Here is a 21,701-nt window from a genome sequence, read left to right on the forward strand (position 1 = left end):
GGATATGGTTTACAACACCTCCCCTTCTCACTTCATTCCAAAACCTCATTTACTTCATTAACAATGTTAGACTTTTAAAAATGCTTTTATAACCTTTACAGTTAATTGATTTAAAGTGAATGCTTGGGTCTTTTAAAAAACTTTATCAGTGGATTAAAAATCAATACAAGTGTACTTAATACTGAGCAATGTTTGAAATGTCAAAAAGCAAAACAATCCTCTTAAATGTGTATAAATATTTAAACATACAAAACCTCCATCAAAAGTCAAAACAAAGTATATTTAATGGTGGCACTGGAGAGGAGAAGTGGGCAGTTCATGCCAGGGGAAGATTTAAAAATGAGACTTTTCAAGCAAGCACTGCCTGTGGAACAGCCTCATATTTTGATAATTTAAACCTAATTTTATTTAAATATATAAAGCACTATTAAAAAAAACCACACCCACAAGTAAAAAAATTGGCAATTTGTTTACAAAGCACAATATTTCGGTACAGCAAATTCATCTCAAAGAAAGAGTATGTGTGGCTTGTTAGCCTTCAAAACTCCCCTGATTTCCATTTAGATGGTTTAACATTTAGTCGTGATGCATAACACAAGCCTGTGTAACGAAGCTTGGGCCCCTTAACACCTATTAATTCCAACATAAGAGTATGAGACCTGGAAAGTAAATTGGCAACATCTGATTGATGAGGTACAAATTATCTGAATAAAATTTATGACCTGGTGCCAGTCAGTAATCCCAACACAAATTATTGCTTTGTAATGAACTCTGTATGGTTTGCATGTCCTTCAATAACTGAAGATTTTTCCTGCTTTTTTCTCCAGGTCTGGGTTTGGCAAAGTCTTTCTTATTTGTGGTCCCTGTGATTCCAGAAGAACGGCTGCTGCTGTTTCCTTCTTCCTCAAGAGTCTTCCTGGTGGTTTTTAATTCCCTCTTCTGCTTCTCTGTTTTCTGTTTCTCCAGCTATACCAAATAGCCAAGGCAAGGAAAAAGGAGAATTTAATGAAAACATTCTCTGCTGACAACCGGTACTTTAAACTCTCACACTGAAAGGCAAATAATATATTCTGTGTTTACTTTTGTAAAGATTTCAAAAATCTACTGTACTAGTCATTTAATGCTTAGTGCTTAAAATACATAGTGACATACAAACAGGTAAATAAGAGTAAAGACATCAATTTTGATGCTGTATCAGAAGTTAAGGCAGTGCTGCCAAAGTGCAGACCTGGTGAGTGAAAAGCAAAGGGGCTCGCGGGGAGGTCTCACAGAGGAGGCAAAAGAGTCTGACACGGGAAAAGGAGGGTAAGAAGGACATTAGTACATGAAGGAGAGGAGAAAGAAGGCATTCTAGAAACTAGTCTGAGCAGGCAAAGAAGCATGTTGCAGATGGATGAAGAGATGTAGTGGAAATAATACTCCGAAAAGGATTTTTATTTTATTATTTCACTATTATTAGAATAATTTAAAATAGAGGGCCTTTATTTTTACTTCAGTTGCTGGCTAAAATAAATTGCTGCAGGCATGTTGGTGTTCCATTAGAGAACAAAGTTAAGTCCAAAGTACAAGAAACAAATGTGACCATTACTCCTACAGGAATCATTTGCTTGTATTTCTTTTTTTGAAAACAAACTTTATAAGCTTAGTATATCTTTGGATAAATAACTTAATTTCACTTTAGGATATGCCTACCTCCCAGGAAACTTAGCTCTAGTTTTCTTCTCATCTCTAAAATGAAATAATGTATGTACCTCACAAGCCTTCCATGAAAATTAAATAAGATGACATGTTCACAGCACTCTGCATTATGCCTATTACATAGCAACCAATTACTATCAGCCAAATCTGTTCTGCTCCATCTTCTCCATTTCAGCCAGTGGTTACCCATCATCATCACCCTCCACATGAGATCCAGCAGCAAGTAGCCGTAATATTTTTATTTCCAAAACACACCTCAACTCTGTCTACTTTTCCCCAACTGCAATTACTAATGACTTCTGATAGAGGTTAAGCTTAAAAGGCCTAGCTGGTCTCCATTCCCATCTCCTTCGCAGCAGTCATAGTAATCTCTTAAATACATGAATCATTATGTTTTCCTCCAGGGTTACCTGGAGTGTGGCGTCCCACTGCACTTAGATACCAGATAAATGGTTGTTTTATTAATATAATTAGTAAATATAACTAAAGATTTTCCACAGTTTAATAACGGACTTACTCCTTTAGAAATGAGAATTTCTAGGGGCTCTTAAAAAGACTTAAAACCATTTAAATTCATCACAGAAGTTAAAAGTTTTTCATATAAAGATAAGAATATTAAATATATTCAGTATTTGAAAGATGTATCTTAGATGATAAAATCTATTCTGAGACTACAAAACAGTGTCTTTTTTCCTAGTCCACTTACTACCAATTCTTAATAATAAACTGAACAAGTGTCTAAAATCAAGACAGAAAAAGATACACTTAAAATTAATATATTTGAAGAAAAGGTTTTTTTGTTGTTGATGTTGTTCTGTTTTGTTTTTATTTTTAAGGCGAGGCAACCCTTGGTTGACCTCATGGAATGCAAGGACCTTGTCAGTTTACAATCTCTTATTTTTTTTTATTTTTTATGCCTACCACACCTGGTCTTCCTAGGTGGTCTCCCATCCAAGTACTAACCAGGCCCGGCCCTGCTTAGCTTCTGAGATCAGGTGTGTTCAGGGTAGCATGGCCGTAGACTGCTCTTGTTTTTTAATCATTAGGAGCGAGTGAAGGAAAACTGAATTACCTGGGCTTGATATTTTCGAACTTTAGTTATTTGATTGGCTTTTGCCTCCATCCTTCCCACTAATGCTTCCAGCTCACACTCTAAGTTGTCTTTCAGTTCAATAGTTGGTGATTCTTGGATTAGTTTTGCAAGTTGCTGGTGATCACTATATAAAAAAACAAAAGTAAGGCTTGGTTAAGATTCCTATGTTTCACGGTTAGGCCCATACATCCCATGAGACCACTGCTCTGTGCATTAAGAGCAAAAATTTTCAAATTATCAGTGACAGTTTAAAAGTCTAAAGGCAAGTAGAGTCCTTAACTTCAAATAGTTTATTATTTACATCTTCACCTCTCCCATAAGAGTATTACACATGTCGAAAGGAAAGTCTAGAAAAGGTTTTGTTCAGCAAACACATTCTAACTTATTGGTTAAGTTTAGCTTATTGTAATAACAAGCTTCCAAACAAGGAAATGAAACATAAATGTAAAACTTAGTTTTCAAAACATTTAACAGTATTAGAAAGGGAGATTTCACCTAGAATAGTTGTATTTGTTAAAGTCCTAGTAACTTGCTCAGTGGTTGGTACAAGGATTGTGCTCAACAAATATTTGTTGAATAAAGGTTAGTAAAGTCACCAAGGAGTTAAAATAAGATTTTACAACATGTAATTAAAAAAAAACCAAAAACCAAAACCCAAAAAACTCACAAGCTCATTTGTCCAAATTCATCTTGTAAAGTCTGTAAGACTTCTGACAGCTCTTCATTAATGCTGCTAGAGGAGGGAGGTGTTTCTGACTTCTTGCTTTTACCACTTCGTGAAGATACCTGCTTTGCCAAAGGAACACTGTTGACTACTCGATCGTTGCACAAGACTTTACTGTGTTGCTTCATTAGATGCAAGACATGCTGAACATTGGCTACCACAGCATGGCTGGGACTGGTGGACTGAAGAAAAATGGAGAGAAGTAATTGAAGCCTCATCCTCTAACTCTGTTTTCTTTTTACTCCCTATCATGGGTTTAAAAAAAAAAAAAGCCTAATATAAGTCTCCTAGTCCAGAGTAAAACACTACCAATTCCCATGGATTTAACATCTGAAATATCTCCAACTCATCTTTTATACTTCACCCTACTGTCATTCACTTGGTTTATGCACCTGCCTCTATTAGCCATGGGAAGAACATCCTAAGTGGTCTGTCTGCTCCCAGCCTCCTCAGTCTCTAACTCCACAGTGTTATCAGTTCTCCTAAAATATTCCGATCATGTTGTTCTCTATGAAAACCTGATGTTAAGCCCACTGATTCCAACTCCTCAGCATAGAAAATAAGGCCCTGTATCACTGAACTGCAATTTATACTCCCTGGCTTCATGTCCCATTCTCTTAATTTCTCTTCATTACTTGAATAAACTACATTTGCATGTGCCGTTTTCTTTCGCATGACGACTTTAATACCATCCTTTAAAACCCAGTTCAAATATATGATTTTTAAAGACTCCCTAAAATTTATAGGTAATTAGTTTGCATTCTCGGATCACCTATGACATTTCTCTCTATCACAGAATTTATCACAATATATTTTAATTGTGCTTACGTGTATGTTTCACCTATTAAACAGTATATGGTACGGACAGTTATTGCATTCATTTCTCTATCAAATAGCACGAAGCACTTAATTCATAAACAACAGAAAAAAGCTGGCAGCCCTATCAAAATGTTTGAGAAACTAAATAATCTCAAAGTACTATTTCAATTCACAGGTGGCTGGGCTAATGGTTCCATAAAGATAATCTAGACAACATATTTAAAATGCACATTCCTAGGTAGCATATCAAACTCAGTGTGGGGTGAGGGGTTAGAAATGTGTACTTTGAAGGCTGCCAAGTTGATTCTGATCAGCCAGGTTTGGAAATCACTATGCTAAGCTATACAGATGCTCCTTTTATCCTAGTTTTTATTGTTAGGTAGTAAATTGATTCCAGCAATACACACAAAGAAGTATATACCACATTCAAATGGGGTTTATTCCAGCAAGTCCAGCCTAATTCAGTATTTGAAAATCAATGTAATCCAGCATATCACTAGGGTAAAAAAAATCATTTATCATTTGATGAAGAAAGGCATTTGAAAAAATCAAACATCCATTCAGGGCATTAATATTCAGCAAAGTAGAAACGGAAATTTCCTCAAGTTGATAAAGAGCATTGACAAAGAACTTACACATAATATACTTATTGGTGAAAGACTGAATGTCTTCCCCGTAAGATCAGAAAAAAGGATGTCCACTCTCGTCACTCTTAAACTGTCTCCGTTTACAGATGACATGATTCTCTACAAAGAAAGTCTTAAGCAATCCAAAGAATAATTCCTATGACTAATAAGTGATTTATGATCATGTAGAAATTGAAATTAAAACAATACAATTTTCAATCACTCCAATATTTGAGTATAAATTAATAAAACAGATATGAGACTAATATGTTGAAAACTATAAAACATAAAGTCAATTTCTAAATAAATGAGAGAGATACTATAAACATGGGCTAGGGCTAGAAGACTCAACAAGGATATCAATTTTCTCCAAATTGATCTATAGGTGTAATATAATTCCTATGAAAATCCCAGTAAGATTTTTTTTTTTTTTTGTAAATAAAGACAAGTTTATTCTAAAATTCACATGGAAAGGCAAAGGAACTAGAAAAGCTAAAACAATCTGGAAAAAGAATAAAATAGGAAGAATCACTCTCCCTGATGTTTAAAACTTTCCATATAAAGCTACAGTAATCAAGGCAGTGTGATATTAGCAAAGAAGTAAACATATATCAATGGAACAGAATAAATGAATCGACTTAATAAGCCTCATACTGTATACGAAAATTATTTCAAGGGGATTACAGATTTAAAAGTAAAATATAAAACTACAAAACATAAAAATTAGTGAAAATCTACACAACATAGGTCTAGGCAAAGAGTCCTTACACATGACTCCAAAAGCATGATCCAATAAAGCGAAAATATCAATTCACAAGAGTTTGTTATAATGAAAAGCTTCTGCTACGTGGAAGAGTTTAAGAGGATGAAAAAAAGCCACAGACTAGGAGAATATACCTGCAAACCACATATCTGATACGTGCCTTGTATCTAAAATATATAAAGAATTCTCAAAATCTAACTGTGAGAAAAGAAAAAATCCAATTAAAAAAAGGGCAAAATATATAGACATTTCATTAGAAGATATATGGATGGCAAATAATCACATGAAAAGTTCAAATATTAGTCAATAGGGTAATATAAATTAAAACCACGGTGAAGGTATCACAATGTACTAATCAGAACAGCTAAATAAAAAGTGACAATACTAAGTGCTGGTGAGAATGTGGAAAAATTGCACCTTTCATACACTGTTACTGGCAATGTAAAAGGGTACAGCCAATCAAAAATAGTTTAATAGTTTTCTTTAAAAACTAAACATACACTTACCATACAATCTAGCAATCAAATTCCTGGATATTTATCCCAGAGAAAAGAAAACATATGACTACACAATACCTGTACATGAATGTTCATACTGGTTTTATTTGTAAATGCTCAACACTGGAAACAACTTAAATGCCCTTCAATGAGTGAATGAAGTGAGGTACATCCACACCATGAAATATTAGTCAGCAAAAGAACTGTGGATACACATAATGATGATCTCAAGGCAATTATGCTGAAGGAAAATGTCAGTCTCATTGGGTCACATACTGCATGTTTCCATTTTGCAAAGGCAAAATTGTAGATTTGGCGTGGTAGTGGTTACACAAATCTGTGCTAAAACTACACTAACCTGGAACTGCATACACTCAAGTACGCGTGCATGCACACACAAGTATGTGTAAAGCTAGAGATATGTACCGATGTTAATCTCCTGGTTTTCATACCACACTATATTTAGGTACTACGTTACTATTGGGGTAAACTGGGTGAGGGGTACAAAGGACCTCTCTGTATTATTTTTGTATAACACAGCATTCTATGAACCTATAATCATTTCAAAATAAAAAAGTTAATCTCTGTATTTATCAAGATAATCTAGCTATGATTAAATGGTTTAGATATACATACTTCCTGCAAGTATGCTGTCATCAATGCAAACTTGATTATCAAGAATCAAATTCATCTGTCTCATTAACAACTTTAAACACTGATGTGGTATTTGTTTAAAGGGTGAAAATGTATTGAATGGGGAATCACTATATTGCTCATAACTTGTAATATGTACACATTATATTAACTGACTACACATATACTTTCAATAAACAGTATATAGTTTTAAAATTCTTTTTCTTATATTCCTGAGTGTATTTATTAATGTAATTTTATGTCTTAAACTAATAATAAATTGAGACTTGTATTTATGTCTTTAATTTCATTCTTCTAGTTATTCATTTTTGTTGCAGTTTACAAATGTATTGGTCTATCACAACACATAATTAGAAATAAAAACTAGTCTTTCACAATAGTTTGAGAAACACTTAACTAGGTGACAGCAAATTCTCAACTTCAAAAGGGGAGCTCAGGTTGAAAAGCCCTGTCTTTGAACTTGTCCTATTCAACCTTTGCATTTAGGACTTCAGTCAGAATTACCAACAATAGGCAAGTAAATTTGGAGATAACAGAAATATAATGGAAAACGTAATTCTAATCTAATGTGGGACTGGGTGAATCTATTCCTATAGAGCTTCACTTGATTAAAAATTCTATATAAAAAAAAAAAAAATTCCACAAGTATAGAACCCACAGAGGCTGATGCAAATACCCAGTAAAAGACCTGTAACTTCAGTTGGCTCCAGAATCAATGAGTGAAAGGGATGATATGGTGTTCACATCACCAGTGTGATGCGAGGCTGAGTTAATCTAGGCTGAATATCCAGATCATGATGAAGACTCTAGTCTGTGCTAGTCACACCACATTTAGAGGGCTATATTCAATTTAGGAAGAGAGTATTGAGGCAGTAAAGAAGCTCATAAAACATATCTTAAGATGAACAGCTGAAGGAAAAGTTGTATTTATAACCTAGAACAGAATAAGATGAGAAAAAGATAAAGCTATGTTCAAAAGTTTTAATATTTTACAGTAGTCAAGGGTTCATTTATATGTTCCATGTGAATCTTAAGAGTAGGAAAAAAGACCAGTCAGTAGAATTTATACAGTGACAAATTTCAACTCACTTAAGAACTTTCAAATAAAGCTGTCTAGAAATGAGATGGGAACGATGCCTCATCAGTAGATGTATTCGAACAGAGTATACAACCATTATTCTGGATGTTAACATAATAAAAACATTGGACAGGGAAGTGTATTAAGTGGGTTCTAAATAGAACTGAACATTAGGCTGGCAGGGAACAGTTAAAAATACTTTCTAGGTCCCACACTCAGAAAATTCTGATTTTGGATTGTGTGGTTAGGTTTCATAATCTGCTTTTTCAAATGCATACTTAGTGATTGTAATGTAGCTGGTCGTCCCTTAAGAACCTCAATTTCTAACCTAACTCAAAGATTCTATGGTGAAACAAAAGAAGCCTGATAGAAGTAAGAGATAAAGGAAATAACATAGGTCAAAGACAGTCTGCAATCCAACAAGAAGGTAAATTTAGGGTAAAAACAGCATAGAGCAAAGGGCAATCTTTTTTCCCAGTGATTTGTGCCTAGTAAATCTACAAGGAGCAAGTGGAAAAGTTCATTCCTCAAGCTTTCACTGAGGATTTGCTCTTAGATTCAAATTAAATAAATAAATAAACAGATAAGTAAATAAATAAATAAATAAATAAGACAAATGAAATTTACTCTCCAAGCCTCTCAAACTTACATCTAGTTGAGTCTTCAAGGTACCTATGCATGAAACAAACTAGCAACCCAGTTAATCAAAAAGTGGTAAAAACTAACATATTAAGTACTTATTTGAAATTACTCATTAATGATATTTGACCAAATTAATCACCTCTATATTTAAGCATTAAAGAAACATAAGATTCAAGTCTATGTATGATTGCTCCTTGGAGAAAGAATCCTGTGAGTAATATAGACGTAGGAATAAAAAGAGTGTGATTTCTTTTTATTTAAATATCTATATTTAAACATAAATTAACAGGGCTGATACTAATATTTCAGTGTTACAAATATATTATTTCCTATTTCCCTGACTCTTATTTGCAACTACACCATCTCTAAACTAGGGTCTTTCTTATCTTCCCATCCAAAAATACTTTATCTGCTTTAAAGTGTTCTCCTAGTCTCTCTCCCCTGCTCCAATCCCATAAAACCTTCCTCCATTTCACTGTCACATGATTATGACCCACACTGGTAAAGGAGCAGAAAAATGTTTCTATCATTTATAGGCATACAGGCAGATGGTGGATTTAAAAATGTTTCTATCATTTATAGGCATACAGGCAGATGGTGGATTCAAAAATCTATACTGTAGAAAAAAATCCAGAGTTCAACAAACTCACCTTTCCAGCTACAAATGGCATATCACCCAAGCACAATCTATAATGTGGCTGTGCAGCAAAATAGTTCCTAGAACCTTTCTGAATGGAAAGAAAAGAAAACAATTTTATTCACATGACAATAAAAGCTAACTGTACATGATTAACCTGAAACTTCAGCTTAGTGCTAGGCTATTACTTGCCTTATCTATACTAGCATTATGGTCTAGAGCTCCTAGTAATATCTGTCAACATACATCCTTGCCTAGGAAAGAAAAAAATGGTACCTGACAAAATAGCAGTTACAGTCTAGAGAAACTGTGTGTATGTATGTGTGTATATATAAAAACATTTTAAGAATAAAAGTAATTAATGCAATACTGAATAACAACTAATATTCGTGCAGTATATTATAGTTCTAAAATGCTTACATATATATCATATCAGAGTAAAAATTTTAAAGTAGGTATTACTTATCCCTATCTTCCAATGAAGAAACTGAGAATGAAAGAGATTTACTCATCCAAAGTTGTAATATCACATGGTTTACCACTGTTTTTACATAAATTAGACCCAGCGCTAATCAGCACTCTGACTCCTGGTTTTCATACCTTTTCTGGTGGTTTCGACTTCTTTTTTTTAATTCTTTTTGCACTGGGAACACAAGGAATTGTCTTATTTTCGAAAATAAGTCTATTTGTTTCTAGACCAGTCTGCAACTAGAAAAAATATGAGAGCCTAAAGTTAATGCTGTAGAAATAAAAGCTATAAAAGCTATGATTCAAATTTGAGACTGGCCATGTAAAAGTCTATAAAAGCCTATAGTAGTATCTGACTGAAAAACACATCATAACTGTGTAATTATGTCTTAAACCAATCTGTCAACATTTGTCAAACATTTTAAATAGATACCAGTCTCTCATTTTATCTTGAAGTGCTGTGTCATAATATGTCCTTTCTTTAGCCTAGAACCCTTTAGCTCCATTATTGTAGTTGCTCCATAAATTAGAGCTAATGAGTTAAATGCACTTTAAATGAAAACTAATGTTTCAGTATTTTCTTCTTTTCGCCCACAGTATCAACAACAGTGCCAGACCAAAAGTAGCTAAAGAGCAAAGCACATTTTCTTCCTCTTTAAAAAACTTATATACTTACAATATGAGAAAAGGGAACTGGGAATTTATGTCCAAAAGAATTGGAAGACATGTCAACAGATGTTATCAAGTCCCTTTCTCTAGAAGTTAATTTACAAATAATTTTTTATCTACATGGTAGTCTACAAGCAATTACTAAAGATTTCAAACAAGGGCTGATGTTTTCCCTAAGCCAACTTTCAACTTTCCTTTAAAAATACACACACACACACACACACACACACACACACACACACGTATTAGTCTAGAACAGTGGTTTTCAAACTTGCCTATATATCAAAATTGACTGGAGATTATGATTAAAAAGTCAGATTGTCTGGAAGCTCTCTAAACTTCAGGATTTTGAAGGGTCCCGATTGGGGAAATGTATATTTAAAAGCATTTTAAAGTGCCCCCAGGAAATTATGATAGACCTAGAAAAAACACTCAGAACCAATGAATTAGTTGAAAGAAATACTGAAATTATTACTAATATTTCTCACAGTGACTGCATTCTCCGGGGAAAGAATCTATGCAGTCACAAAGGAATATAGGGGATCTCTAGTCTCAGGAGCATTTACATTCCCACACGTCTAACAATGTTTTATACATAGTAAACTGAATAAATATAATTCAATGAACATGAAATTACTATTCTGGAAGATCTAAAAAGCCAATGAGTTTGAATAATATACAAAAGAACAATTTTTAAAAATAACTTCTAGCTTTAGTTCTTCTTGATAGCTGTCATACTCTTGTGTGGCAGACTTTCTAATATTTTAAAGTGCTTTCATGATTTTTGTCTCCTTTGATCTCTCCAACACTAAGAAGAAATACAATGAAGACCACTTTATCAATAGTAAAATCCAAACTCTGAATGGTAAAATATCTTGCCCAATATTACTCAAATTAGGGTTAGCTAGACTTGGAACCATTTATCATCCCCTGGCCATTGTTCTTCCACTATAATACTGTTCACCATTAGAACTCAAAACGTTTACTGATATAATAACTGACTGGGTCTCTACTTTATTCCTGCTAAATGAAAAAGAAAGCAAATATACCACAAAATAATTTTTAAGTAAATAATGAACTTATTTAATTTTGTATTTCATGCACAACAGAACTCACCACCACAACACTAAAAGGCACAACTATGTGCTCTCACTTGTTTCATGTTACAAGTGAGAAAATGAAGATATAGTAAAGTGGCCTACCCTAAAGCAGAATAGGCAGAGAAACCAAGTAATTTCAAAATTCGCTGGTAGTCAAAAATAAAGCCACGTGACTATATAACACAGAAAGCGCACTGAGGGACAAAAAAGACATACAAATCGATCAGAGGGTACATCTTAGAGAAAAAATGATGTATCAGGTTTAATAGGAAGAGAATATGTTAAGTCAATGAATTCTGGGAAGCAGGGGGAGAAACAGACAAGATAACAAAGATAACAGACTATCTCTAGTTCTGTGAGCACACTTACGAAGTGAGATCTGGACATAGCCTGAACTACAGAACCTCTACTCCTAACTGTTTTGGAATCGAAACCTACTTCTTGTGATATTATGAGAAAACATATATGCAAATATAAAACTTAAATACTCTGGAAAGGGGAGGGCAATATTATGTAAGGTATCTGAACAAATAAGCTCATTCAGTTATAAACAGAAGTCTTTCATTGAGCCTGTAAGACTTATTGGATACCAAAGCACTGCTATTTCTTCTAGAAATGCAGCTCTGGTTGGTATATATAAACTCAATGTTTCTGAGAATTCATACCACCTCCCCTATTCTACTAGAGGCCACTGCGTGTGATAAAATCAAAGACCATCAGTGGGCAAGCTCATTTTTCTAATACGGTAGGCAGCTTCTGTGAGTTAGTATGGGTTACTAGCTCAACTTCCGTCCTGGTGTCTTGAGGCCACCAAGGAAAGGAAACACATATAAATAGGATATTGAATGATAATGGCCATCAAACATTTCCAACAATGACCCATGTGAAAAGTTTTACGATTATGTATTACCTTATTATGTATACAGTCTCTGATATTTTTCAGTTTATTGATTTTTTAAAAATGCTGATTGAAAGCCCACAATTTGAAAAACTCTAAAAAAAAATTGCCCAGCTTTTACTTTGTAAAAATGTTCAGAATTTTCCATATTAAGCTACATCCAAGAATCAATATATCAGACCATTCCAAATTCCAAAGAACGAAAGATCTAAGAAGCCCACAGTTACTCCTCTATTTATATATAAAGAGTAGTACAAAATATGAGGAGCCTAACTGCTCACATTTCAACTTACCTCGGCTGCCTTAGCTTGCATACGTTTCCTTTCCCGTTCTTCTTCACGAAGTTTTGCTTCCAACTCTTGCATTTTTTTCTAGTGATAAAAACATTAAAAGTGGTAATAGTGAAAAAAGTCTTATTTGTAAAATTTTAATACAGAAGCAGAGGAGTATGTATAAAATTTTACCATAGTAAATAAAAGCTTGTTAGTTCACTCTAGTAATGGCTCTGAGCTTGCCAGTTTCCATGACAATCCCCAAGATTCATTATTAGTCATTTGTGAGGTAGTTGTGAGGTAGTTGAACAGATTTATGGGTAAAATCTATGGCCAAAGAACACAGGTCTGTATAAAGGCACACAGGTTACCTGGAAGCTGAATCTGGAACTTTAATCACAGTGGTATTAAATATTTTCCAAGTGAATCAATTAAAACTAAAACTAGGTCACAGAACAACTTAAATCAAGTGATACAAGCCTTAGGAACACTCAAAAACATTTACTCGTCCAACATTTTCAAAAAGAACGCCTCATATACATCAAGGTTTTAAAATGTGAACATTCTCTCCAAATTACATTTCTTACTTTTAAAAATTTCTATGTTTCTTTGCTGCGAGATTACTTTTCTTCCCATAAACATCCAGTATTATAAAATGATCAATTTTACAAAAGAACCAATATTATTATGCACTGATGAGTAAAAGAATATATTCACTGACTTCTGCAAGGGCCTGCATTGCGGTAAGTTTGTTATATTCCTGCTCAAGAAGGTCCAATTTTTCAAGTTGGCTTTGAACATGTGTTTGATCATGTTGTCGTTCTCTTTCTAGGGAAACCTGGGAAACAATATTAAATACAGCATGACAATTTGACAAAACAAAACAAAAAACCCTGACAAACAACTTACAGTGAGTATAACTTAGAATACATTGTATGATATTTTTTTCTGGCCTTTCATAAAACTAAATACTATGCAGGAATTCTAGGAAAATGACATTAAGATGAAACCACAAAGATATCAGTTAATACAAGTGGACTCCTGTTCTTACTATATATACTATTATAACATTTGGTTCTATCACAGTGAGGCTATCATTATACTTTGGGATAGCAGGGATTTACTAGGCATATAGACTATACACACACACAGACACTTGCAACAGTCTGGCTCTCTTAAATAGTTAAGCTCTTAAGGCAATAATTATGGTTTTAGTATTTATTATTTACACTTCTGCAGAATTATATGTAAAATAACCATTACTATTATTACTATTTTCAGGTTTAGGGTCAAGGATTTAAAAAGACTGCCACCTATCAGGTTTAAGAACTGATAACAAGGTGAACTATTAAACGAGGGTAAGAAACAGAAATATGTTATATCGAGGTCTATCAGTAAAAAGCTAAAACTCTATGTACCTAAACTTGTAAAGAGCATACCTTCACATGCAAGTCCACAGCAATGAGCAATATACTAAGAAAACTTTGAAAATGACGAAGTTAACATAAAGCAATAATTTTTTCAGGAATTTACGTGAATTACTAATTCCCTCCTATTCACCACAGTGGATAGTTTACTGCTCTTAAAAGAATACATTAAGTTAAAAATTGGCAATAATCATATTTTATTTCTAGTATTGTAAATATTCTTATTTAAAAAGATATTTAAAATTTACTGATGAAATAGGGCTATAATTCAAAGTCATCTATTATGTACAATCATGCACCACTTAATGACAGGGATGTGTTCTGAGAAATGTGTGTTAGACGACATTGTCATTGCGCAAACATCACAGTGCACACTTACCCACATCTGGACGGCATACTCTGCTACACACCTAGGCTACATGGTATACCCTACTGCTCTGAGGTCACAAGCCTATACAGCATGTTACTGTACAAAACAACCCAAGATTAAATCAAACACAAGAGAAAATGATACCATCAAGAGATACAGTAAATACAGATGTATGAGGCTGCTGCCAGCATTAGTGTTTTACAGTAAACTTTTTTTCATAAGTACAAAGAGTACAATTTATAAAAGTATAGTATAGTAAATAAACCAGTAACGGTTGGTTATTATCAAGTATAATGTACTATACATTAATTGTATGTGCTATAGTTTTCTATGACCGGCAGTGCAGTAAGTTTGTTTATACCAGCATTACCGCAAACATGAGTAATTTACTGCGCTATGGTGTTACAACAACTTGCTTCCATATTATAGCAATAAAGTGAGTCACATGAATTTTTTGGTTTATCAGTACATATAAACTTTACATTTATACAACACTGTAGTCTATTAAGTGTGCAACAGCATTGTGACTAAAGAAAAGTACATAACTTAATCAAAAATACTTTATTGCTAAAAATGCTATCAATCATCTGAGGCTTCAGCAAATTGTACTCTTTTTACTGGTGAAGGATCTTACCTTCAATTTGTAAAATAGATAATATCTGCAAAACTCAATATAATAAAATGCAATAAAATAAGGTATACCTATATTAGTCAAGACATAGTACTGCCTTATAAATGCTTTCTAACCTGAGAACAAGAATATCTCAATGAAGAGAATTACTCTATTACTGTATAACATGTTTTACATTTCCACTTGTGGCCCATATGAAAAAAAAATGTCCAATGAAAAAAAAAAAAAAAAAAAGATAAAGGAGCTCAAAAGTGATGTGATAATTTAAGCAAAATATCACAAGGCAGTACTGGAGCCTTGACATATAAGATATAGCAGGAACATGACAAAAATATCTCAGGCAATGCACCATCTGCATGATGCAAGAACCCACAGCAAATAAACTAACATAAAGCTGGACCAGAACCAGTGAAAACCATCAAGCATTAGCAAAAGCAAATCCATAACTGCCTCCTAAGGCTGCAACACAACTTAGAAAGTATGGAATTTCCAAGAAAAAAAGGAAAACTCTAAAGAATATGAGTTCACCATAAAACAAACAAATATATGTATATATTTTCTACAGAAAATTTAGCAGATGCAATAAATGAGAGGACACTCTGAAAACATCAGATAATTAAGAAGAAACTGAAAATAATTGAAAGCATGTAAAGAGATAAAAGGAAGGAATAAAAATCAAAGTTATGGTACATTAAAATAACAAGAAAAATAGGTGGACTATAAATAAGATCCAGTTGGAAAAAAAAAAAAAAAACCAGACAAAAACACACAAAAAATTACATGCCAATATCCCTCATGAACACAGATGCAAAAAATCCTAAACAAAATATCGGCAAACTGAATTCAACAATACATTAAAAGGATCATACACCACAATCAAGTTGAATTTACTCCAGGGATGTAAAGATGGTTCAGTATCTGCAAATCAATTAAAGTGATTTACCACATTAACATGACAAAGAATAAAAACCATATGATCACATCAATATGTGCAGAAAAAGCATTTCACAAGATTCAATATCCATTTATGATAAAAACTCTCAATAAAGTGAGTATAGAGGGAACATAACATAATCAAGGTCATATATGACAAATCCAGAGTTAACATCATACTCAACAGTAAAAAGCTAAAAACTTTTCCTCTAAAATCAGGAATAAAACAGGGATGTGCACACTTACCACTTTTATTCAACACAGTATTAGTGGTCCTAGCCACAACCATCAGACAAAAAAAATAAAAAGATCCAACTTGGAAAGAAAGAAGTAACACTGTCACTATTTGCAGATGACATACTATATAGAGAACGCTAAAGACTCTGCCAAAAAAGTATCAGAATAAATGAATTCAGTAAAGGTACAAGATACAAAATTAATATTCAAAAATCTGTTACATTTCTGTACACTAATAACAAACTATCAGAGACAGAATTTAAGAAAACAATCTCATTTACAACTGCATCAAAAAGAATAAAATACCTAGCAATAAATTTAATCAAGGAGGAAAAAGACCTGTACTCTGATAACTCTAAAAAGTTGATGAGAGAAACTGAAAATGACACAAATGGAAGGATATATTATGCTCATGGATTGGAAGAATTAATGTCACTGAAATGTCCATATTATCCAAAGCAATCTACAGATTCAATGTGATCCCTACCAAAATACCAATGGCATTTTTCACAGAACTAGAACAAATAATCCTAAAATTAATATGAATCACAAAAGATCTTACTTAGCCAAATAAAGCAATTTTCACAAAGAAGAGCAAAGTTGAAGGTATCATGTTTCCTGATTTCATTCTGGACTATAAAGCTACAGTAAACAAAACAGCATGGTACTGGCACAAAAACAGACACATAGATCAACAGAACAAAAAAGGGATCCCAGAAATAAACTTACGCTTCTATGATCAATTAAACTATGACAAAGGAGGCAAGAATACGCAATGGAGAAAAGACAGTTTCTTCAATAAATATTGCGGAGGAAAACTGGACAGATAAATAGAAAAATATAACTGAAGACTTTCTTATACCATGCACAAAAGTAAACTCAAAATTGATTAAAGACTTAAATATAAGACCTGAAACCATAAAACTCCTGGGAGAAAACATAGGCAGTAAACTCTTTGACATTGGTCTTAGCAGTATTTTTGGGGGTATGTCTTCTTAGGCAATGGCAGCAAAAGAAAAAAAGCAGCAAGTGAAACTATATCAAACTAAAAACTTTTGCATGGCAAAGGAAACCATCAACATAACAGAAAAGCAACCTACTGAAAAGGAGAAGATTATTTTTGCAAAGTATATGTTTGATAAGGATTAATATCCAAAATAAACAAGTCATACAACAGAAAAAAGTCATTATCCTATTTAAAAAAGAGCAGAAGACCTGAACAGACATTTCTACAAAGAAGACAGTCAAGAGACACATGAAAAGATGTTCAACCTAATTATTAGGGAAATACAAATGAAAACCAGTGAGATATCACCTCACAACTCTCAGAAATACATTATCAAAAGGACAACAAATAACAAGTGTTAGAAAGGATGTAGAGGAACGGGAACCCTCGTTGCAATATTGTTGGGATTATAAATTAGTGCAGCTACTATGGAAAACAGTATAGAGGCTACTCAAAAAATTAAACATAGAACTACATACCATACAGCAATTTTACTTCTAGGTCATTTATCCTAAAAAAACTAAAACACTAATTTGAAAAGCTATACGCACCCCTACATTCACTGCTGCATTATTTACAATAGCCAAGATATGGAAAGATGAATGAATAAAGATGTCACACACACACACATGCATGCACACACACAGAATATTACTCAGCCATAAAAAAACAAAATCTTCCCATTTGTGACAACATGGATGAACCTAAAGGGTATTATGTCAAAAAAAGAAAAAAAAAAGACAAATGCCATATGATTTCGCTCATATGTGGAATCTAAAAACACACAAAACAAATGAATGAACAAAACAAACAAAAACAGAGTCACAGATACAGAGAAGAAACTGATGACTGCCAGAGGGTAGGGCCGGGAGGATGAACAGAAAAGGTAAGGGGATTAAAAGGTACAAAATTCTAGTTATAAGTCATGGGGATGTACTGTACAACACAGCAAACACAGTCAATATTGTAGTAATTGTACAATGGTCACTAGACTTATTGTGGCGATCGCTTTGTAAGGCATATAAATGCTGAATCACTATGTTGCACACCTGAAACTAATATAATATGATATGTTAACTACACTTGGGTTTTTTATTAAAGTTTTTCAAAGCATAAAGAACCTTGAAATCTGCTACGTTGAGTCTTTAATAAATTCAAGAGGTAGAAAGGTGCATGAGTTTTAAAATATTTTTTATAATGTAGACTCATAAAAGTTAATATCACTTGAAAAGATCACACAACTAACTGTATAGTATTTTTCTAATTAAAATAAAACTACCAAACACAACAACAACAACAATGAAGATGGCCAATCAAATCTTCAGACATCATAAATGATCTCATGTAAGTTCACTCTCGGGCTATAATACTGTTCAAAAGCAGAAGCTGTGTGCAGAGGACATGGCAGTGTGTTTGAGGGTCATCCAAAAAGGAAACGCCTCTTTAAGCTATGCTGAAAAGAACAAAATCAATTTTCTCTCAAAGCGAAGACTACTAATTTTTCAAAATGAACTACTGGTACTACTGCCAGTGGTTGCTTTCAGGTAAAAGGAGAAATGACTATTATAACAGCACCACTAGTTCTGAAAAAAAGGGTCTTTATGTCAATCTAATATTCCCCATAACTAACTGTTCTCAAGAATAAATCTGTGAGGTACCATACCTGTTTTTCCAAGACAGATGTCCTTTCCATTTCTGCATGTTTTATCATACTACGCATGTATTCCAATTGTTTTTCTAAAAGATTACATTTATTTTCTGCAGCTAACAACTGAGATGTCAGTTCTAAAAAGAATACATAAGAAAAACAGAATTTAGTTCACTCATAGAAGTTTTGAAAAGCTGCTAAAAGCAATTAAATCTACTGTGTACACAATGTATATTTACCAGTAGCCCTAAAAGCCTTTTCAGATGACCTAAATCATTCTTCATGCAAGTCTAATATGCCTTGAATTCAGTCAGTAAATAATTCATAACATCAGCACTTGTCCTCAAAATGCATTGGAGTACAATGCAATTTTGTAACACCTAAAGACACTGATCACTAGAAAACGCTAATGTGCAGTTTTAGTGCAATTTTACAATACTTATTTTGATAGTGTTTCATTTTCATCATAATTAAACAAACCTTGATTATGCTTTGATTCCTCATTTTTTGAATTCTCCCTTTCTTGTATCTGTTCATCCAATACTTTCTTATATTCAATTGTTTCTCTAGACAAGGTTTTCACACTTTCTTCTGCCTGAATCCTTTCAAGTTCTAAGCGTCGAATCTTATCTTGAAGATTCTTCAGAGCAGAAAATATGGCTGCCAAATACAAATATGGACACTATAAGAAAACAATACATATGGAGAAAGTTCTGAGAAAGAATAACCTTATCTAAAAAATAAAATTGATGGGTAGGTCCAGTAGAGGTTCATTCTTTGGGAACAATAAAATATTATCATCATAACTTTTCCTAAAAAATCCATTTAAAGACATCTTTTGAGTTACTGAAATGCGCTAAGTACTCAAGTAAAAACCATATTACTATGGTAAAAACATTTAAAAGAGATTTTATAAAATAGTAAAAATATTTAGCTAACCACGCTAAGTTCATATTAACTGCCCCAAAGTATCACTTTTCTGTTTCATTATGGGATCACATGCAGAATCCAATTGTAGAATTAAAAGTCGAGCACAAAAAGGACTATTTTTTAATCCCCATTTTTATCATTACTTAGGAGAAAAATCTAAGTACACTTTAAATGCCCCCAAAGTTTCTGATTATAAAAGTTATATATATTCATTGTAGAAAGCACAGGAAAATACAACAAAGAGAACAGCTGATAATCCTACCAAGAGATGATGACTGTCAATTTATTTTTTTAAATCTTTTACTATTATATAAAATAAACTGAAATAAAAATTTAAGTTTGATTTTTATACTAGCATTATGAAACTGTGAGCATTCCCTCATGCTGTCTTAAAAGGTTGTTTCTTTATGGCCAATAAGTAAAACTTGAAAAATTAAGTCACTGAGTCAAAGAATATTCAAATTTTAAAGGCCCCTGAAACAGGCCGCACCAATTTATACTTTCATTGAAAGTGTATGTCTTTGGCACACAGACCATTATTAATTATAATATCGCTGCCATTCTGATTGAGAAACATGCTACTTCTAGCTATTTTATTTTGTGCTCTTATTAAAAATTTAAATACTTTTTATATATATTATTAGTCAATTTTCTGTCATTTATAAATTTCTTTGTCCATTTTTCTATAAGAAAAAGTCCCACCCTCCATTTTATTATGTCTTTAATTCTAGTTTTGATGTACAGATGTTTTGATTTTTCATATAGTTACATCAATCTTTCCTATCGAGTTCTTTGCTTTTATATATATAACATTATTCTGTAACCTCAAGATTAGATAAACATATTTTTCTTTATTATACTTAGTTTCATACATTTTTACATTTTATTCTTTAAGTTAAATGAAAAGTATTTTTGTATTAAAGGACTTTAAACGACAACTTTATCATGTACCAAGTTTGCACATATACCTATATATATAAGGATATAATTACTACTTACATGGATCCAAGACAGTTTTAGGACTTCCCTTTATTCTGATTTTATTAATGCATTTCTAGAATTCCATCTTTATATACATTTGTGTCTATGAACTTTGTTTCACTAATACCTAGTTCTCAACCAGTTCCACACTTGCTATTTTTATAGCTCTATAATTTGTTCTTAACTGACAGAGTGAGGCCACCCTTGATATTGAGCAAGCTTTTCTATTAAAAGAAAAAAATGCAGTTCTCACATATTATTCTTTAAATGTAATTCATTCATCGTATTAAGAGTTTCCAATGAACAGCTCTATTTATTCATCTTCATGTATGCACCTCAGGGAGCACACAGAACAAACCCTAGGGTTGATTTATCAGAGGTGACTTTTCTATCCACGGCCTCTTTTCCAGGCCAGGGAGCTGAGTTGTTCCAGTTCCCTTTCTCTAATTAGTCTCAACACTCAGTTTCACAAAGGAAGAATTATTTCAGAAGCTCCCTCACATGGGTCTAAAGTTTTCTTCTCCAGTCTCTACCTAGATTTAAAATCCCAAGTTCTCCCCGACTGTACCCCAATACCTAAGGCTTATTTATATCTAACACCAAGTCTCCTACTAGTGTCCCCAAGGCTTTTGACTTTAGTTCCGTCCTTACTGTTTAGGCTTTAAATTCATTTTATTTCAGGCACTTGAGTAGTTCCCTGTCTTGCATTTAAGCTAGGTATTATTACATGACACTGCTATTTGTGTAAAGTACTATTCTGTCTGAAATAATGCCATCCAACCTTTTTGTTATCTTCTTAACATGTCTTTGCTAACCTTTTATTTTTAACTTGTGTCATTCTGTTTCAGGTTTGGTTTAAAAAAACATATACTGATTTTTCTTTTGAGGTTTTTTTTTTTT

General features: G+C 33.0%; 1 protein-coding gene and 1 pseudogene across 3 annotated transcripts in view; both read right to left on the minus strand.

The window, feature by feature from the left end:
• Nucleotides 1-21,701, minus strand: part of CEP57 (centrosomal protein 57) — a 39,272-nt gene that overhangs the window by 1,209 nt on the left and 16,362 nt on the right. Inside the window, exons 3-11 of one of the 3 annotated variants that reach the window (XM_023520255.1) lie at nt 19,371-19,550; nt 18,906-19,027; nt 13,360-13,476; nt 12,660-12,737; nt 9,832-9,939; nt 9,245-9,322; nt 3,459-3,697; nt 2,771-2,915; nt 917-966 (exon numbers count right to left, since the gene is read on the minus strand). In XM_023520255.1, the coding sequence (XP_023376023.1) occupies nt 917-966; nt 2,771-2,915; nt 3,459-3,697; nt 9,245-9,322; nt 9,832-9,939; nt 12,660-12,737; nt 13,360-13,476; nt 18,906-19,027; nt 19,371-19,550 (1,117 nt within the window). Of the gene's footprint in view, nt 1-18; nt 967-2,770; nt 2,916-3,458; nt 3,698-9,244; nt 9,323-9,831; nt 9,940-12,659; nt 12,738-13,359; nt 13,477-18,905; nt 19,028-19,370; nt 19,551-21,701 lie in introns of all 3 variants that reach the window. The other 2 variants (XM_023520256.1, XM_011374732.2) reach the window with 2 other exon arrangements.
• On the minus strand, nt 2,613-2,721 carry LOC111729262 (annotated as a pseudogene).

Source organism: Pteropus vampyrus, unplaced genomic scaffold (genome assembly GCF_000151845.1).
Source record: "Pteropus vampyrus isolate Shadow unplaced genomic scaffold, Pvam_2.0 Scaffold254, whole genome shotgun sequence".
NCBI classification, from domain to species: Eukaryota; Metazoa; Chordata; class Mammalia; order Chiroptera; family Pteropodidae; genus Pteropus; species Pteropus vampyrus.